The sequence below is a fragment of the Scyliorhinus torazame genome, chromosome 10 (assembly GCF_047496885.1).
Source record: "Scyliorhinus torazame isolate Kashiwa2021f chromosome 10, sScyTor2.1, whole genome shotgun sequence".
Lineage (NCBI taxonomy): Eukaryota > Metazoa > Chordata > Chondrichthyes > Carcharhiniformes > Scyliorhinidae > Scyliorhinus > Scyliorhinus torazame.
This window is the reverse complement of record NC_092716.1, coordinates 112,916,645-112,936,667: the sequence shown is the minus strand read 5'-3', so window position 1 is coordinate 112,936,667 and position 20,023 is coordinate 112,916,645. Positions and strand designations below refer to the sequence as shown.

General features: G+C 45.9%; 1 protein-coding gene across 10 annotated transcripts in view; it reads left to right on the top strand.

The window, feature by feature from the left end:
* Positions 1-20,023, top strand: part of cnot1 (CCR4-NOT transcription complex, subunit 1) — a 277,488-nt gene that overhangs the window by 50,042 nt on the left and 207,423 nt on the right. For all 10 annotated transcript variants that reach the window (XM_072518616.1, XM_072518624.1, XM_072518622.1 and 7 more), the window contains one exon: positions 19,681-19,779. In XM_072518616.1, coding sequence (XP_072374717.1) covers positions 19,681-19,779 — 99 coding nt within the window. The remainder of the gene's footprint in view (positions 1-19,680; positions 19,780-20,023) is intronic.

Genomic DNA, 20,023 nt, shown 5'->3' with positions numbered 1-20,023 from the left:
GCTGCATGTTACTCCCAGTGTCTGTGTGGGTTTCCTCGGGGTGTTTGGTTTCCTCCCAAAGACCAAAGGTGTGCAGGTTAGGTGGATTGGCCACGATCAATGTGCAGGGTTACTGGGATCGGGCGGGGGAGTGGGCCTCGGTAGAATGCTCTTTCGTAGGATCAGTGGAGACTTGATGGGCTGAATGGCCTTCTGCACTGGAGGAATTCTACGAATACAGGTTTCCCTTTGTCCATAACTTGTGTTACTTCAAAGAACTCCAATAAATTGGTGAAACATTATTTCTCTATCACAAAATCATGCTGGCTCCTCCTGATTCCCTCAAGATTTTCCAAGTGCCTTGCTCTCAGCCCCCCCCCCCCTCTTATTCCAACACCTTCCCCATGACAGACATCAAGCTAATGGGGTCCATAGTTTCATGTTTTCTGCCTCCCTCTTTACTTGAATGAGGTGTTGTATTTATTACTTCACAGTCTCCAGCGAATTTTGGAAAATTAACATCAATGCATCTACAAACTCATTAGCTATCTCTTTTAAGACTCTAGAATAAAGTTCATCAAGACTCTGAAACTTGCCTGTTCCCAGCTCCCATCCGTTTGCTCAGTAACTTGTCCCTAGTAATTTTAGTTTCACCAAGTTCCACCCCCCTCTTCCCACTCCTGATTTACAGCTATTACTGGAATGTTTTTGTATCTTCTATAGTGTGGACAGAAGCAAAATATTTGTTCATTTCAACCATTTCCTTATTCTCAGCTATTAATTCTACTATTAACTATTGAGCATAGTCATTCTGATAACTTTAAGACAGTGTTAGGTAGATTTGTGATTAATAAGGGGACCAGGGGTTATGGGAGAAGGCAGGAGAATGGGGATGCGAAATATACCAACTATGATTGAATGGCAGAGCAGACTTTATGAGCCAAATGGCCTAACTCTGCTCCTATATCTTATGGTAACGTAGGAAATGTGGCATCTTCATTACGCACAGCAATGCAACAATGGCCAGATAATCTAGTTTTTGTGTTGTTGATTGATTGAGGGATACATGTTGGCCAGAACACCGGGCATAACTCCCCGGCCTCTTTAAAATTCTACTGTGGGGTCCACTTGAGAGGGCAGATGGTCTCGATTTAACACCTCATCTGAAAGACTGACAGTGCAACACTCACTCAATACTGCACAGGAATGTCAGCCTAGATTGTTGTGCTCCAGTCCTAGTGGGATTTGAACCCATAAACATTTGACTCAAAAGTGGGAATGCTATCAATGAAGCCAGACTGACAGACAAGGCACACTCCAGTGGTCAGTCAGGGTAAGGAGGAAATATACAATCACCAAGGGCGCTGGTGACTTTGATCAGGTCAATATTGGTACTGTAAATGCAATGAAACTTCCCATGAGATTTGAATAATTAATTGTGGGTTAAGTGAGTGTAAAGTTGACTGTTTGTGCCTCGCACTGGTCAGAACAACAAGATGTCACTGGCTGCTAGGTGATTTGCCCTAATATTGGGTTATGTCAGTTTGAAGTTTTGATCTGAATTTTTGTAAATATCTGCTTCTGTTTTTAATAACTGGGTCATTCTAATGTGCCAAGTGCTAGCTCTTTTGGTTTGTTCAAATAAGGGAGTGGGGCAAGTCTTGTAGGATCAGGTCCTGAAGTCAAGATTTTTGTAAAGGCTAACTAACCAATTTTGTTCCTGTGCTACAGGAAATCTGAGATGCATCTTGCCTTCTGGTGTGTGCTAGCAGACCAAATGTCTGGAAAGACACTGCTTGATTAGGGATAGTCAGCACGGATTTGTGAGGGGTAGGTCTTGCCTTACAAATCTTATTGAATTCTTTGAGGAGGTGACCAAGCATGTGGATGAAGGTAAAGCAGTGGATGTAGTGTACATGGATTTTAGTAAGGCATTTGATAACGTTCCCCATGGTAGGCTTATGCAGAAAGTAAGGAGGCATGGGATGGTGGGAAATTTGGCCAGTTGGATAACGAACTGGCTAACCGATAGAAGTCAGAGAGTGGTGGTGGATGGCAAATATTCAGCCTGGATCCCAGTTACCAGTGGCGTACCGCAGGGATCAGTTCTGGGTCCTCTGCTGCTTGAGATTTTCATTAATGACTTGGATGAGGGAGTGGAAGGGTGGGTCAGTAAATTTGCAAACGATACGAAGATTGGTGGAGTTGTGGATAGTGAGGAGGGCTGTTGTCGGCTGCAAAGAGACATAGATAGGATGCAGAGCTGGGCTGAGAAGTGGCAGATGGAGTTTAACCCTGAAAAGTGTGAGGTTGTCCATTTTGGAAGGACAAATATGAATGCGGAATACAGGGTTAACGGTAGGGTTTTTGGCAATGTGGAGGAGCAGAGAGATCTTGGGGTCTATGTTCATAGAACTTTGAAAGTTGCCACTCAAGTGGATAGAGCTGTGAAGAAGGCCTATGGTGTGCTAACGTTCATTAGCAGAGGGATTGAATTTAAGAGCCGTGAGGTGATGATGCAGCTGTACAAAACCTTGGCGAGGCCACATTTGGAGAACTGTGTGCCGTTCTGGTCCTCATTGCAGGAAGGATGTGGAAGCTTTGGTAAAGGTGCAAAGGAGATTTACCAGGATGTTGCCTGGAATGGAGAGTAGGTCTTACGAGGAAAGGTTGAGGGTGCTGGGCCTTTTCTCATTAGAATGGAGAAAGATGAGGGGAGACTTGATAGAGGCTTATAAGGTGATCAGGGGAATAGATAGAGTAGACAGTCAGAGACTTTTTCCCCGGGTGGAACAAACCATTACAAGGGGAGATAAATTTAAGGTGAATGGTGGAAGATATAGGGGGGATGTCAGAGGTAGGCTCTTTACCCAGAGAGTAGTGGGGGCATGGAATGCACTGCCTGTGGAAGTAGTTGAGTCGGAAACATTAGGGACCTTCAAGCGGCTATTGGATAGGTACATGGATTACGGTAGAATGATGGGGTGTAGATTAATTTGTTCTTAATCTAGGACAGAAGTTCGGCACAACATCGTGGGCCGAAGGGCCTGTTCTGTGCTGTATTTTCTATGTTCTATGTTCGTTGTTAGCAAATTGGTAGATACATCAGTTTGTGACTGGATGACTGCCTCATATCCAGAGGCTGTCTGTTTGTTCTGGTCTGTGCTCCATCTGCTACTCTGGTTGCCTTGTCAGGTCAGCTTATTTTGTTTACCCAGTTTTATGACCAGGCCTGAAAGCCTCATGATTGTGAAGTTTTGCTCCAGCGATGTATGGAATAATGCTCATGTAATTATTCTTGAAGCACAGGAATTGTACAAAATATGGTCTGCTCCTGTCATCCATTCAGCAGTTGTACATTTGTAGTGTACTTTGGATAATAGAAACAATCCATATACAGGCCAGGTTCTGAAAGTGCTGATATCCTGGTCGAAGCAAACCGTTCATCCTGCACGCCACGAGGTTGGGAGCGTATGCACACTAAAGTCATGATGGTGTGGTCAGTTCTAAATCTGACTTAATTGTTTAGTTTACAGTGAAAAGGAATTGGGAAGATCCAGTTAAAACATCTTTTTTGCCATCAGTGTTAACAAATCTGACCAGTTGATGTTATAGAACAGTACAGCACAGAACAGGCCCTTCGGCCCTCGATGTTGTGCCGAGCTTTGTCCGAAACCAGGATCAAGCTATCCCACGCGCTGTCATTCTGGTGTGCTCCATGTGCCTATCCAATAACTGCTTGAAAGTTCCTAAAGTGTCCGACTCCACTATCACAGCAGGCAGTCCATTCCACACCCCAACCACTCTCTTGAGAAAAGAACCTACCTCGGACATCCCTCCTATATCTCCCACCCTGAACCTTATAGTTATGCCCCCTTGTAACAGCTACATCCACCCGAGGAAGTAGTCTCTGAACGTCCACTCTATCTATCCCCCTCATCATCTTATAAACCTTGATTAAGTCTGTGAGAATACTGTATAATTTATTGAGGTATTTTAGTGGATAATTTATTACCTGATAACTCGAGCCCTTCCCTTTAATCAACATTGTAGTACCAATTCCAAATAAAATAGAATAGCTTTTATGCCTGTATCCTGAATTCATTCAACTGGGGGAAGAAAGTCCAAAGTTCGGGCAGGTGCGCTCTCTAAGACATGCAACATGCTCTGGGGTCACTGTGCTGAAGAGTGGCTCTTTTTATAAAAAAAAAAAAAAATACATTTAGAGTGTTCAATTCTTTGCCAATTAAGGGGCAATTTAGCGTGGCCAATCCACCTAACCTGCACATCTTTTTAGGTTGTGGAGGTGAGTCCCACGCAGACACTGGGAGAATGTGCAAACTCCACACGGACAATGACTCGGGGCCAGGATCGAACCTGGGTCCTCGGCAGCCGTGCCAACCACTGCGCCCCGCGCTGCCCCCTGGCTCTTTTTTTTTTTTAAACAGAATTTATATGTTCATTCCCCAAGGCAACCGTCACTGGCTAAGCCAGCATTTATTGTCCATCCCTAATTGGCTTGCTCGGCCATTTTGGAGGACATTTCAGAATCAACCACATGACTGTGGATCTGGAGTCACATAGAGGCAGACTAGGTGAGGACATCAGATTCCCTTCCCTAAAAGACTGCAACCCAGTTGGGGTTTTATGATGATCGACAATGGTTTCCTGGTTATCATTCGATCTTTTAATTCCAGGGTGGCATGGTGGCGCAGTAGTTAGCACTGCTGCCTCACGGCACCAAGGACCTGGGTTCAATCCTGGCCACTGTCCATGTGGAGTTTGCGCATTCTCCCTGTGTCTGACCCCCACAACCCAAAGACCTGCAGTGTAGGTGGATTGGCCACGCTAAAATTGCCCCTTAATTGAAAAAAAAATGAATTGGGTACTCTAAATTAAAAAAAAAAAAAGATATTTTAATTTCAGATTTTAAACATTGAATTCAAGTTTCACCACATGTTCACCACATGCTGGGGTAGGATTTGAACCCAGGTCCCCAGAGCATTACCCTGGGTCTCTACACTGCCACCTCCCCAGTATTTTGAACATTTAGGAGGCATGGTAATATTTTGTTTGCTGTTTCAACAGCTCCCTTGACTCGGTCTTAAAAGAGAAAATTCCCTTGTACTAAAGGGATTGCAGTGCTGGAGAAAGAGGATGTCCGAGAGGGGTCAAGGACAGAATCAATTTGTCTAGCAGCAATAATCATCTTTATTGTCACAAGTAGGCTTACATTAACACTGCAATGAAGTTACTGTGAAAAGCCCCTAGTCGCCAGATTCCGGCGCCTGTTCGGGAACACGGAGGGAGAATTCAGAATGTCCGAATTACCCAACAGCACGTCTTTCAGGACTCGTGGGAGGAAACTGGAGCACCCAGAGGAAACCTACGCAGACACGGGGAGAAAGTGCAGACTGCTCACAGACAGTGACCCAAGCTGGTAATCAAACCTGGGACCCTGGCGCTGTGAAGCAACAGTGATAACCACTGTGCGACCATGCCACCCATCCAGAACACAACAGTCGTTAGGATACTGCACTGAAACCCCAATATTTTATTTGAATTTTTAAGACACTGTGAAAAGAATACTTTGCTCTCGGAGTGACCGCACAAAGAATAGGGATTTGGTATTTTAAGACAGAACTTTATTATTAACGCAACGTTAAACTCTTTAACAACACCACCAAAAATAACTTCCAATTCCCCTTTAAAGAATTCTACTCAATATCCTTAATTACAGTCTCTATTCCCAATGAAACTACAAGAAAGGAAAAATATCCAGCTCTTAATCCATCCTGCATCCCAATGGCACAGAGCAATGCTTGCTTTCCAGAACAGATTTGCTCAGAACTCCTGCAGGTTCAGACTCTGGCTGGATGTCTTCAAAAAGCTTTTTCAACTGGTTGGTTTGTCCTCCGGCAAACCTGTAGTGCTTTAGATACTATTCCTCTTTGTTTTGTTATCCTTCAGTGAGAGCAAAAGACCTTACTTATGGCCCAAAGGGTTAGCCAGATAAGAACTCTACTCAAGACGCTTTCTCAAAATGTCGGAATACCATAGCTCCACCCAGCAATTACATCATCTCCCTAAGCTGAAAATACATAACTCCTCAGGGACTGTCCCGAGTCAATCAACAGTGCATTAGCCCAAGCCTTTGACTCTGGTCAATTTAATCTCTGGCTCCTAAAAACTTTCTGGTCTTGCAAAACATGACTCTTTTAAAAACCGGTCTACTGCAGTCAAACATACTCTAGCCCAGGCTTTTAACCCTTAAATTGTCACATAATCCAATATATCTATAATCCTGCATTTGTCACACTAGAGCTAAGATGCATTTACATTGTTAGGTCATCAATTAGTCGGAAAGATGTAGAGGAACCAATCTGCAAGGAAATTGGAGATTTTGGGGCGGGGGTGATGGGGATGCAGGAGTTCCTAGATTGTATTTACAGCAGTATGTGTTCAGTCCAGTGAGAAGGGAGGCACGGCCAGACCTAGTTCTTGGAAATGAGGTGGGCCAACTAGATCAAGTGTCAGTGGGAGAACACTTCGGGTATAGTGATCATTTTTTTTTTAAAGATATATTTTATTCAAGAGTTTTTGGCCAAACGTAACAGTACATAGTGTTTCCTTTATACATCAATAAAACAATATAAATAACAATGGCCAGTTTTAAACAAATAAATAATATATGAACAAAATCAAAAACAAAACTAAATGGCAACTGCCTTGTCCACGATAAATACTCTCCAAAAATACAATCCAACAATCCAATATACAATTACATATACCAAATACCTATACATATTGTACATATACAATAACATCCCTGAGAGTCCTTCTGATTTCCCCCCCCCCCCCCCCCCTGCCATGTCATTTATCCAGGTCTCCACACCCGGGGGCTTGGCTTCCTTCCACATTAACAATATGCCGGGCTACTAGGGACGCAAAGGCCAAAACATCAGCCTCTTTCGCCTCCTGCACTCCCGGCTCTTCTGCAACCCCAAATATAGCCAGCCCCCAGCTTGGTTCGACCTGGACCCCCACCACCTTCGAAAGCACCTTTGCCACCCCCACCCAAAACCCCTGTAGTGCCGGGCATGACCAGAACATGTGGGTATGATTCGCTGGGCTTCTCGAGCATCTCGCACACCTATCCTCTACTCGAAAAAATTTACTGAGCTGTACTCCAGTCGTATGCGCCCTGTGTAACACCTTAAATTGTATCAGGCTTAGCCTGGCACACGAGGACGATGAGTTTACCCTACTTAGGGCATCAGCCCACAGCCCCTCCTCAATCTCCTCCCCCAGCTCCTCTTCCCATTTCCCTTTCAGCTCATCTACCATGATCTCCCCCTCGTCCCTCATTTCCCTATATATGTCTGACACCTTACCGTCCCCCACCCATGTCTCTGAGATCACTCTATCCTGCACCTCCTGCATCGGGAGCTGCGGGAATTCCCTCACCTGTTGCCTCGCAAAAGCCCTCAGTTGCATATACCGAAATGCATTCCCTTGGGGCAACCCATATTTTTCCGTCAGCGCTCCCAGACTCGCAAACGTCCCATCTACGAACAGATCTCTCAATTGTGTTACCCCTACTCTTTGCCATGCTCCAAATCCCCCATCTATTCTCCCCGGAACAAACCTATGGTTATTTCTTATCGGGGACCGCACCGAGGCTCCCGTCTTTCCCCTATGCCGTCTCCACCCCCCCCAAATTTTCAGTGTAGCCACCACCACCGGGCTTGTGGTGTATTTCTTCGGTGAGAACGGCAACGGCGCCGTCACCATAGCTTGTAGGCTAGTCCCCCTGCAGGACGCCCTCTCCAATCTCTTCCACGCCGCTCCCTCCTCTTCTCCCATCCACTTACACACCATTGAGAAATTGGCGGCCCAGTAGTACTCACTTAGGCTCGGTAGTGCCAGCCCCCCCCTATCCCTACTACGCTGCAAAAATCCCCTCCTCACTCTCGGGGTCTTCCCGGCCCACACAAAACTCATAACACTCTTCTCAATTCTATTTTTAAAAAGCCTTCGTGACCACCACTGGGAGGCACTGAAACACAAAAAGGAATCTCGGGAGGACCACCATTTTAACCGCCTGCACCCTCCCTGCCAGTGACAGGGACACCATGTCCCATCTCTTAAAGTCCTCCTCCATCTGCTCCACCAACCGCGTTAAATTTAGCCTATGCAATGTACCCCAATTCTTGGCTATCTGGATCCCCAAGTACCGAAAGTCCCTTGTTACCTTCCTCAACGGTAAGTCCTCTATTTCTCTGCTCTGCTCCCCTGGATGCACCACAAACAACTCACTTTTCCCCATGTTCAATTTATACCCTGAAAAAACTCCAAACTCCCCAAGTATCCGCATTATCTCTGGCATCCCCTCCGCCGGGTCCGCCACATATAACAACAAATCGTCCGCATACAGAGATACCCGGTGTTCTTCTCCTCCCCTGAGTACTCCCCTCCACTTTCTGGAACCCCTCAATGCTATTGCCAGGGGCTCAATCGCCAGTGCAAACAATAATGGGGACAGAGGACATCCCTGCCTCGTCCCTCTATGGAGCCGAAAATATTCAGACCCCCGTCCATTCGTGACTACGCTCGCCATCGGGGCCCTATACAGCAGCTGTACCCATCTAATATACCCATCTCCAAAGCCGAATCTCCTCAGCACCTCCCACAAATAATCCCACTCCACTCTATCAAATGCTTTCTCGGCATCCATCGCCACCACTATCTCCGCTTCCCCCTCTGGTGGGGGCATCATCATTACCCCTAGCAGCCTCCGTATATTCGTATTCAGCTGTCTCCCCTTCACAAACCCAGTTTGGTCCTCATGGACCACCCCCGGGACACAATCCTCTATCCTCATTGCCATTACTTTGGCCAGAATCTTAGCGTCCACGTTCAGGAGGGAAATAGGCCTATAGGACCCGCATTGCAGCGGGTCTTTTTCCTTCTTTAGGAGGAGCGATATCGTTGCCTCTGACATAGTCGGGGGCAGCTGCCCCCTTTCCCTCGCCTCATTAAAGGTTCTCATCAGTAGCGGGGCCAGCAAGTCCACATATTTCCTATAAAATTCAACTGGGAATCCGTCTAGTCCCGGGGCCTTCCCCGCCTGCATGCTCCTAATTCCTTTCACTACTTCCTCCGTTTCAATCTGTGCTCCCAGTCCCACCCTCTCCTGCTCCTCCACCTTAGGAAATTCCAGCTGGTCCAGAAAACACATCATTCTCTCCTTCCCATCCGGGGGCTGAGCTTCATATAATCTTTCGTAAAATGCCTTAAACACTCCATTCACTCTCTCCGCTCCCCGCTCCATCTCTCCCTCCTCATCTCTCACTCCCCCTATCTCTCTCGCTGCTCCCCTTTTCCTCAGTTGGTGGGCCAGCAACCTGCTCGCCTTCTCCCCATATTCGAACTGTACACCCTGTGCCTTCCTCCACTGTGCCTCTGCATTACCTGTAGTCAGCAAATCAAATTCTACATGTAGCCTTTGCCTTTCCCTGTATAGTCCCTCCTCCGGTGCCTCCGCATATTGCCTGTCCACCCTCAGAAGTTCTTTCAGCAACCGCTCCCGTTCCCTACCCTCCTGCTTTCCTTTATGTGCCCTGATTGATATCAGCTCCCCTCTAACCACTGCCTTCAGCGCCGCCCAGACCACTCCCATCTAGACCTCCCCATTATCATTGAGTTCCAAGTACCTTTCAATACACCCCCTCACCCTTAAGCACACCCCCTCGTCCGCCAATAGTCCCATGTCCATTCTCCAGGGTGGACGCTGTTCTTTATCTCCAAGTCCACCCAATGTGGAGCGTGATCCGAAATAGCTACAGCCGTATACTCCGTCCCCGTCACCTTCGGGATCAACGCCCTTCCCAAAACAAAAAAGTCTATCCGTGAATAAACTTTGTGGACATAGGAGAAAAACGAAAACTCCTTACTCCTAGGTCTACTAAATCTCCAGGGGTCTACTCCTCCCATCCGCTCCATAAAGTCCTTAAGCACCCTAGCTGCTGCCGGCCGCCTTCCGGTCCTGGACCTCGATCTGTCCAGCCCTGGTTCCAGCACCGTGTTAAAATCTCCACCCATTACCAGCTTCCCCGCCTCTAGGTCCGGGATACGTCCTAGCATGCGCCTCATAAAGTTGGCATCATCCCAGTTCGGGGCATATACGTTCACTAAGACCACAGCCACCCCCCTGTTTTTCGCATCTAGCCCCGAATGAAACACCTGCCCCACCCATCCTTTGCGTAGTCTGACCTGGTCTATCAGTTTCAAATGCGTCTCCTGTAGCATAACCACATCTGCCTTAAGTTTCTTTAGGTGTGCGAGTACCCGTGCCCTCTTTATCGGCCCGTTCAGCCCTCTCACATTCCACGTGATCTGCCGGGTTGGGGGGCTCTTTACCCCCCCCCCCCCCCCCCCCCTTGTCGACTAGCCATCCCCTTTTTTTAACCAGCTCCTCACCCGGTTCCTACGTAGCTGTCCCCCCCCAGGTGGCGCCCCGCCCACCCCACCCCATACCAGCTCCCCCTTCTCCCCAGCAGCAGCAACCCAATTAGCCCCCCCCCCCCCCCCCTCCGGCTAGATCCCCCACTAGCGTAATTGCACCCCCCATGTTGCTCCCAGAAGTCAGCAAACTCTGGCCGACCTCTGCTTCCCCCGTGACCTCGGCTTGCACTGTGCGACGCCCCCTCCTTCCTGCTTCCCTGTTCCCGCCATAATTATCATAGCGCGGGAACAAAGCCCGTGCTTCCCTTTTGGCCCCGCTCCCGATGGCCGACGCCCCCAGCTCCTCCACCTCCCTCCCTCCCTCCCCCACAACAAGGGGAAGAGAGAAAAGTTACCGGGTCGCAGGATTAACAACTTAAAAATCATCTCACCTCTCCCCCCTTTTCCCCCCCTCTTCGCCCCCCATATTCGCCCCACCACTTTGTCTCAAACGTTCTTTTTTTTTATATAACCCACTTATTCCAATTTCTCTTCGACAATAAATGTCCATGCCTCATCCGCCGTTTCAAAGTAGTGGTGTTTCCCTTGATGTGTGACCCACAGTCTTGCCGGCTGCAGCATTCCAAATTTGACCTTTTATGAAGCACCGCCTTGGCCCGATTAAAGCTCGCCCTCCTTCTCGCCACCTCCGCACTCCAATCCTGATATACGCGGATCACCGTGTTCTCCCACCTACTGCTCCGAGTTTTCTTTGCCCATCTGAGGACCATCTCTCTGTCCTTATATCGGAGAAATCTCAACACTGGCTCGGGGAATTTCTCCAGCCCTCGGTCTTCGCGCCATAACTCGATAGGCTCCCTCCACCTCCAGCGGGCCTGTCGGGGCCTCCGATCCCATTAACGAGTGCAGCATCGTGCTCACATATGCCCTGACGTCCGCCCCCTCTGCACCTTCGGGAAGACCAAGAATCCTTAAATTCTTCCTCCTCGCATTATTCTCCAGCACCTCCAGCCTTTCCACACACCTTTTATGGTGTGCCTCGTGCATCTCCGTCTTCACCACCAGGCCCTGTATATCGTCCTCGTTCTCGGCAGCCTTTGCCTTCATGACCCGAAGCTCCTGCTCCTGGGTCTTTTGCTCATCCTTTAGCCCTTCAATCGCCTGTAATATCGGGGCCAACAGCTCCTTCTTCATCTCCTTTTTAAGTTCTTCCATGCAGCGCTTCAAGAACTCGTGTTGTTCAGGGCCCCATATTAAACTGCCACCTTCCGACGACATCTTGGTTTTTGCTTGCCTTCCTTGCCGCTGCTCTAAAGGATCCACCGCAATCCGGCCACTTTCCTCTCCATTTTCCATCCGTGTCCAGGGGGGATTCCCTTCTGGTTTACCGCACAGTGCTTTTAGCCGTTAAAATTGCCGTTGGGGCTCTCATTAAGAGCCCAAAAGTCTGTTCCACCGGGAGCTGCCGAAACGTGCGACTTAACTGGTCATCGCCGCACCCGGAAGCTCGGGTACAGTGATCATTTTATCGTAAGGTTTAGGGTGATTATGGAAAAGGACAATGACCAATCCAGAGCAAGAATAATTAACTGGGGGAAAACCAACTTCAGTGGGGATATGAATGCATCTGGGCACAGCAGCACGGTGGTGCACGGTTAGCACTGCTGTCTCACGACGCCGAGGTCCCAGGTTCGATCCCGGCTCTGGGTCACTGTCCATTTGGAGTTTGCAAATTCTCCCCTTGTTTGTGTGGGTTTCGCCCCTCCCACAACCCAAAGATGTACAGGGTAGGTGGATTGGCCACGCTAAATTGCTCCTTAATTGGAAAAAAATTAATTTGTTTCTCTAAATTTATTAACAAAAGAATGCATCTGGGCTGAATACATTGGAGCCAAAGGTTGGCAGGCAAAACGATAGCTGAACAATGGAGTACCTTCAAACGAGATGATTTGGGCACCATCAAAGTATATTCCCTCAAAAGGAAAAGGTAGGGCAAACAAATCCAGAGCTCCTCGAGATGAAGCTAAAAATTAAGGTGATGATGAAAGTGCTTATGACCGGAATTGGGTAGAAGATACATTTGAGAACCAGGCTGAATCCAGAAGGTTCAGATGGAAGTTACATAAGTAAGAGAAGCAAAAAGAGAGTATGAAAAGGGCTGGCAACTAACGTAAAAGGAAATCCCAAAGTCTTCTGTAAGCACATAATAGTAAAAGGGTGATCAAAGGAGCAGTAGGGACGATTAGGGATCAGAAGGGGGATTTGCTCGTGGCTGAGGTATTGAGTGAATACTTTGCATCTGTCTTTACCAAGGAGGAAGATGCTTCCCAGGCCATAGTGAGAGTGAGGTAGTTCCAAGATTTTAAAATTGATCAGGAAGCATTATTGGCTAGGCTGTCTATACTTAAAATTGTCAAAGCACTGGGACCATATGAACTACATTATGGATACTGAGGAAAGTGTGTGTGGAAATTTCAGAGGCGCTGGCCATAATGTTTCAGTCATCCTTTAGACGCGAGGATGGTGCCAGAGGACTTGAGAATTGCAAAAAATTATACCCGTGTTCAAAAAAAGGGTGAAGCTGAGCATCTGCAGACCAGTTCAACTTTGGTGGCGGGGAAACTAATTTGAGTTGGAAATAATGGTCACATGGACAACTATGGGTTAGTTAAGTAGCCATGATGTGGAGATGCCGGAGTTGGACTGGGGTGGGCACAAAAGTCCAACAGGTTTGTTTGGAATTACTAGCATTCAGAGCGCAGCTCCTTCATCAGGTGAATGTCCTGATGAAGGAGCTGTGCTCCGAAAGCAAGTGATTCCAAACAAACTTGTTGGACTTTAACCTGTTTTTGTAAGACTTCTTACTTAGTTAAGGAGCAGCAGCATGGATTTCTAAGGGAAAATAATGATTAAATTGCTATAGTTTTTTAAAATCAGAGAATCACTACCGTGCAGAAGGAGGCCATTTGGCTCATCGAGTCTGCACCGAACATCTGGAAGAGCACCATACCCAGGCCCACTCCCCTCCCATAACCCCATAATCCCACCTAACCGCATCTTTTGGACACCAAGGGACAATTTTAGCACGGCCAATCAACCCAAACCGCACATCTTTGGATTGGGGGAGGAAACCGAAGCACCTGGAGAAAACCCATGCAGTCACCAAAGGCTGGATTCGCACCTGGGTTCCTGGTGGTGTGAGGCAGCAGTGCAAGGCACTTTGTCGCCCAAATCAATAACAGAGGGTTGTGGTATTGATCAGGTATATGTGGACTTCCAAAAGGCATTTGTAGCATTGTGCAACCCTCATGGAATAATGGGGGCAGTAGCAACACGGATACAGAATTGGCTGAGTGGCGGAAGTAATGGTTAATGGATGTTTTTCAGGCTGGGGGAAAGGTTTCTGGTGCATTTCTCAGGTATTCGGGCCATTGCTTTTCTTAGAATCATAGAATTTACAGTGCAGAAGGAGGACATTCGGCCCATCGGGTCTACACCGGCTCTTGGAAAGAGCACCCTACCCAAGCCCACACCTCCACCCTATCCCCATAACCCAGTAACCCCACCCAGCACCAAGGGCTGTTGTATATATGTCTTGATGTATATTAATGATCTAGACCAGGCTTGTCCAACCTTTGCGTACAAGGGGCCATATTTCCATTTTTCTTTTCACCCAACAACATTAATTCACAGCGCCAGGGTCCCAGGTTTGATTCTCGGCTTGGGTCACTGTCTGTGGAGTCTGCACGTTCTCCCTGTGTCTGCATGGGTTTCCTCCGGGTGCTCCGGTTTCCTCCCACAAGTCCCGAAATGCTGTAGGTGATGGGAGGCATTAGGGAGAGTGCCGAGAAGGTATACGGGAATGATTCCAGTGATGAGAAACCTCAGTTTTGAAGATAGATTGGAGAAGTTGGGACTCTTTATTTTTTTCCTTGGTGAAAAGAAGGCTTAAAGGAGATTTGATAGTATTTAAAATTGTGAAGGGTCTGGACAAAGTACGGGGGAACTTTTCCATTGATAGAAGGATCGAAAACCAGAGGGCACAATTTATGGTTAAAAGAACCAAAAGCGATACGAGTAAAAGCTCTTTCAGGGTGGTTAAGATTTGGAATGCATTGTCTGGGTGTGTGGTGGACGTAGGGTCATTCAAGAGGGAATTAGATGATTATTTGGAAAGAAGCTGTGCAGAATTCCGGAGAGAAGGCAGGGGAATGGCACTGGGTAAAATGTTCATTTTGAGAGTTGATGCAGACACTGGCTGAATGACGACCTCCTAGGCTGTAACAATTCTGTGATTGTACAAAGTGAATGCAACTGCCACCTCCACCCTTCTCTCAAGCCATTCCTGTGAATGACCAGCAGTGCAGAATTGTGCTTTGAGCATTCAGCCACTAGGGGTCGGAGAGAGACTCCCCAAACTCATTGCATTTAACAAAATTATACTTGAAAATGATATTTAATCAACCAGACAGTTTGGGCTAGTTTGAAGCTTGGGTGTGGTGAAGTAGGAAGATGCAGAAGAATATTATTCCTACTTACTGCAGTACCCAGTGCTTGGATAATTGATCAAAATCCATCTGTATATTGTATAGCAGTGGTTTTCCGGAATCCATTTATTTGCCATCAGGAAATCACAGTTCTTCATACAGAACAGGACTTTTGGTATCCTTAGTGACTTGCAATCCAGGCCCACATTCTGACCAACACCCTTTTAAAACACTTGTTTCCCATTTGTGAAATCCCTCCATTGCCTTTCTATCAGAGACTGATTTTATTCAACTGTGTAGTCTATTATATTTCCAAATGAAGTGAAAATTAGCGGGACAGCAGAGATAACCTTTCATGTGGATTTTACATTCCAATACATGTTATATCTGATGTCAGCAGTTCAGCTGCACACAGATTTGACACTTACCCATGGTGTTCTTTTGATTAATTGGCTTCAGTGCTAAATGTTGCATTAGTGACTATAAATCTTAATTACTGAGTAACTGCCCAAAGCAGTCCCAATGGCTGAGTTACTGAAGGCGGTGGATAATAGAGCTGTACAGGTGTTGTATGTTCAATTCCTGGCGTGTGCTAAATTGGTTGATCACAGCAGATGCGACTGGGCACTACAATTTGTCCTGAGCTGGGGAGAGTTATTAGGCTTTGGATGTCTGTTCTCTGCCAGTGATGCTATGGAAAACGTGTAAATTCTGGAGAGGACCAAATGGAGTTTGTCATGAAGTGTCCAGGTTTTGACTGTTACACAGCTAGTGCTGTCTGCTTAGAACAATCACGGCACACAAAAACCCACTTCCAGTAGCATCTTAAGAGGCAAGGGAAAATGAGACAGAACACAAAACTAATTAAGTACTCTACTTAATTGGCTGAGTGGTTCCATTCTTGCCTCAAAGGGTCTAAAGCTTGGGTTCTGAGACTGAGTGCTCGTGAGAAATGTCATCTTTGAGGTGAGACCTCAAAGGCCCCACCTGCACTACAGGTAAAATATCCTGTTATGATCGCTGCAAAAACGAATAACTTTTTAAAGAAGAGATGAAAATTTCTCTGTAACCAGTGCTAGAAATTGTACAACAAGGCTTCACATTTAAAGACTTTTACTGTAACAACAAAAATCAGCATAGACAAAACATTACTTAATAGGCAACTAATACACGAAATAGAAAAGATTCTCCCCACTACCAATGCAACAGAAGCCTCACACCATGTTTATACACTACGCTGCATTCTCGACAGAAATATAAAAATGTTGCCACAGTCCCAGAGAACCGTAGCCTGCTCTCCCCTTTGAGAGAGAGCTGACTGACGGTGATTTAACATGAGGGTCACCACACCTCTGACGAGGGGCGAGATTGAGAAGGCTTCATGAATAACCTCAGCTGGTATGGGAATTTAACCTGCGCTGTTAGCAATGCTCTGCATCACAAACCAGTCGTCCAACCAACTGAGCAAACTGACCCCCAGCAGAAATATAAACTTGCGTTTAATGGTCCAAGCTCCTCTCAGATTTAACAGGATAATTTCTGCCTGTCCCATAAGGGTGAATCTTTTAATGTCCTTTTAAACAAAATCCTTCACTCAATCTTCTGAGCATAATCAAATAGATTTCAAGTTGCATGGCACCATCTGGTGATTTCTTGGTGTTCAACTCGCCACAAATCTAATTTCTTTGAACAGGGGATCGGTCCTCGATAGCAGTCTGCTTGGCAGTTAACACGAAAGGTCTTTTTTTCCTGCTGGGCAGATCAGCACTGTTGTGCGTCGCAGTCCCCAAGACAGTTTATTTAAATTTAAATCAATGTGTCTGTACGCAATAAGGCCTTTTCCTTTGTGTCAAGGTGTTGGAACCTGTGCTGCCCTTCCAGTCGGTTTCCAACTGAGCCCCTTTTTCCCATGGCAACCAGATCATATGAGCCTGTCTCTGGGAAAATGGCGTAAGAGGTCACATCTACTCCAAACTCTCCCATTTTACTTTGAATTAAAGGACGCAATTTAAGGTTTTCAACTATCAACTTACCCATACTTATAAAGTTTAGTGTTTGTAACCAACCTATGACATTGGAACAACTGAGTTCTTCCGGTACCCCTGTTGCTGATTATCATTAAATTAGATTACCTAATCATTTCTTACTGTGGAACCTTGCTGTGTGCAAATTGGCTGCGCACAGGCTGTGCAGTGCTTTGGGGGTACCCTGAGGCCATGAAAGTAGCTATTTAAATTTATGCTTGCTCGACAAAATGTAAGTCCTTTTTTTCATCTCCCAGATTGTTAATCCAGATGGGCTAACAGATTTCTTTTTGTTTTTTTCCATTTGAGTTCAGCATGCTTGAATTTTCCTTTGCAAGGGCAGCACAGTGGCGCAGTGGGTAAGTTCTGCTGCTTCACGGCGCTGAGGTCCCAGGTTCAATCCCGGCTCCGGGTCACTGTCCGTGTGGAGTTTGCACATTCTCCCTGTGTTTGCGTGGGTTTTGCCCCCATGACCCAAAGATGTGCAGGCTAGGTGGATTGGCCATGCCAAATTGCCCCTTAATTGGGAAAAATGAATTGGGTACTCAAAATTTATTTTTAAAAAAAAAAGAATTTTCCGTTGCCCTAGTTTAGTAGTTTAGTACTTTTTGAATTTTCTTGAATAGTATCATGTTTATAATTATGTTTTGGGTTTTTAATTATTTCTATCTCCTTAATTCCCTCCAAATAAATTAACATGAGAAGAAAAATAGACCCCTAGGGATATGTATTAATTCTAAGCGACCAAAATCCAGTTTTAACTGGAAAGAAGACTTCAACTAATTTTTTTAACCATTTTGCATTGCAATCCATCTACCATTTTCCCATTCTGCAATTTTCAGTTTTTAAAGTTTTAGTTTTAATTTTTTCCCGCTTTTTAATCTTAACCCTTCCAAATTTGGGTGGCACGGTAGCACGATGATTAGCATGGTTGCTTCACAGTGCCAGGGTCCCAGGATCGATTCCCAGCTTGGGTCACTGTCTGCGGAGTCTGCATGTTCTTCCTGTGTCTGCGTGGGTTTCTTCCGACAAGTCCCTGTTAGGTCATTTGGACATTCTGAATTCTCCCTCTGTGTACCTGAACAGGCGCTGGAATGTGGCGACTACGGGATTTTCACAGTAACGTCATTGCAGTGTTAATGTAAGCCTGCTTGTGACAATAAAGATTATTATTATTAAAATGTTGTTGTTTCGATCCTTTATTTGCGTGCTCATACACATATGTAGAGGGTTGCGTTGGAAGAACCTGTTGTAGTATTTGGTCAAGCGTCAGCTCTAAAATGCCTGGTGCAGTAAATGCCTCCTGCAGTGGATTTGAAGAATATAATGGCACAAAATCTTCATGTTTTGATTGCTGTCTCCTATGGGAAGAGCTGCTTCTGTTCTAGATGTCGGTAGTTTGCTTGTGGTTATTCAAGACTTTTGGCAGTCTAGTAAAGTGTATAAGAGTCTTTAAACATGGCTCCAGGATAACAAAAGGTGTTTTCACCCGCATTTGGTTCCTGCTTAATTAGTCTTCCCCATCTAAACTGCAACCTCTTGCATTTAGATAACACCATTAACATAGTAAAGCATCTGCTGTGGCATGGTGGCGCAGTGGTTAGCACTGCTGCCTCACAGCGGCGAGGACTGGTTCGATCCTGGCCCCAGGTCACACTGTGTGGAGTTTGCACATTCTTCCTGTGACCGTGGGCGTCTGTCTCTCTGTCTCTGTCTCTCTCTGTGATTCTCTCTCTCTCTCTCTCTCTCTCTCTCTCTCTCTCTCTCTCTCTCTCTCTCTCTCTCTCTCTCTCTCTCTCTCTCTCTCTCTCTCTCTCTCTCTCTCCCCCCCCCCACCACGCACGCACGCACAAAACCCAAAGATGTGCATTGTAGATGAATTGGCCACACTAAATTGCCCCTTTATTGGGGGAAAAAAAAAGAATTGGGTACTGTAAATTTATTTTTTAAAAACATAGTAAAACATCTTAAATAAAACACCATGCAACAGCTTGTTTTAACCCCCAAAGTAATCTCCATCCTTGTATAGTGTGATTTTAAATGCCAGTGTCTTGAATGATGAAGGAAAACATAAGCAGAAAAAGTACAGTCGTGCAGTCGCCCTTCTGAGGCTACATAGTGCTGTGGAGTCGGAATCATTAAATGGTTTCAAGAAGGAGCTAGATAGATATATTTCTGATTTAAAACGGGTTAAAGGGACATGGGAAATGGGCAGGGTAGATTTGAGACCAGGAAGAGATCAGTCATGATCTGATTGAATGGCAGAGTAGGCCCCAAAGGCTGAATTGCCTTTTTCTCCTAATTCCTATGTTCCTATCTCTTGATTGTGGTACTTTCCCCTATTAAATTGTTCCTGACAGACTGCAATCGTTTCATGTGAAGCTTGAGATCAGTATCTTTGCCAGTTTCCACAACTACATTTATTGTTCAAAGTAATCATTTTAACGAAGGATTATAATCACGGTGTAACAATATCAACCAAAAACCATCACACAAACGCAGATAAACCCGAAACACTGCTTAGTAAGCTTCTTTATAGCACTGAGGCTGTATCAATTGCATCTCTTTTCTGTTCAGTGTTCGTGTTTCAGTTTATTAAAGCTGTAATTGGGAGCTGTGTTGGGTTTGAAATTGTATTCATGAACTGTCTAAAATGTTTATCACTTGGCTGTTATTGTCCTAACTTGGATTATCTTAACTTTTTAAAACTGCTCTTTTTGCAGACTCAGTTTCTGATTCAGGAGTGTGCGTCGCTGATCACCAAGCCAAACTTTATCTCGACGCTGTGCTACGCCATTGACAATCCATTGCACTATCAGAAGGTAGGCATTTATTACAGCTGAATTGAATACTTGGGCCCGTTTCAGTGAGGTTGAAGCAGTATTGAGGCCCATATTCTAAATGTTGCTTTAGGATCATAGAAACTTGTACACATACATGAAACTTGTACATGAAAACATATTGTGCCTATGCTGCCTCTTTAAATGTGCTTAGTTTCAAATTCTCAGTTTTTGCCTGTAACTCTGTTACGTTCCTTGGCCTCAAAAACCTATCTAACTCCCTTTA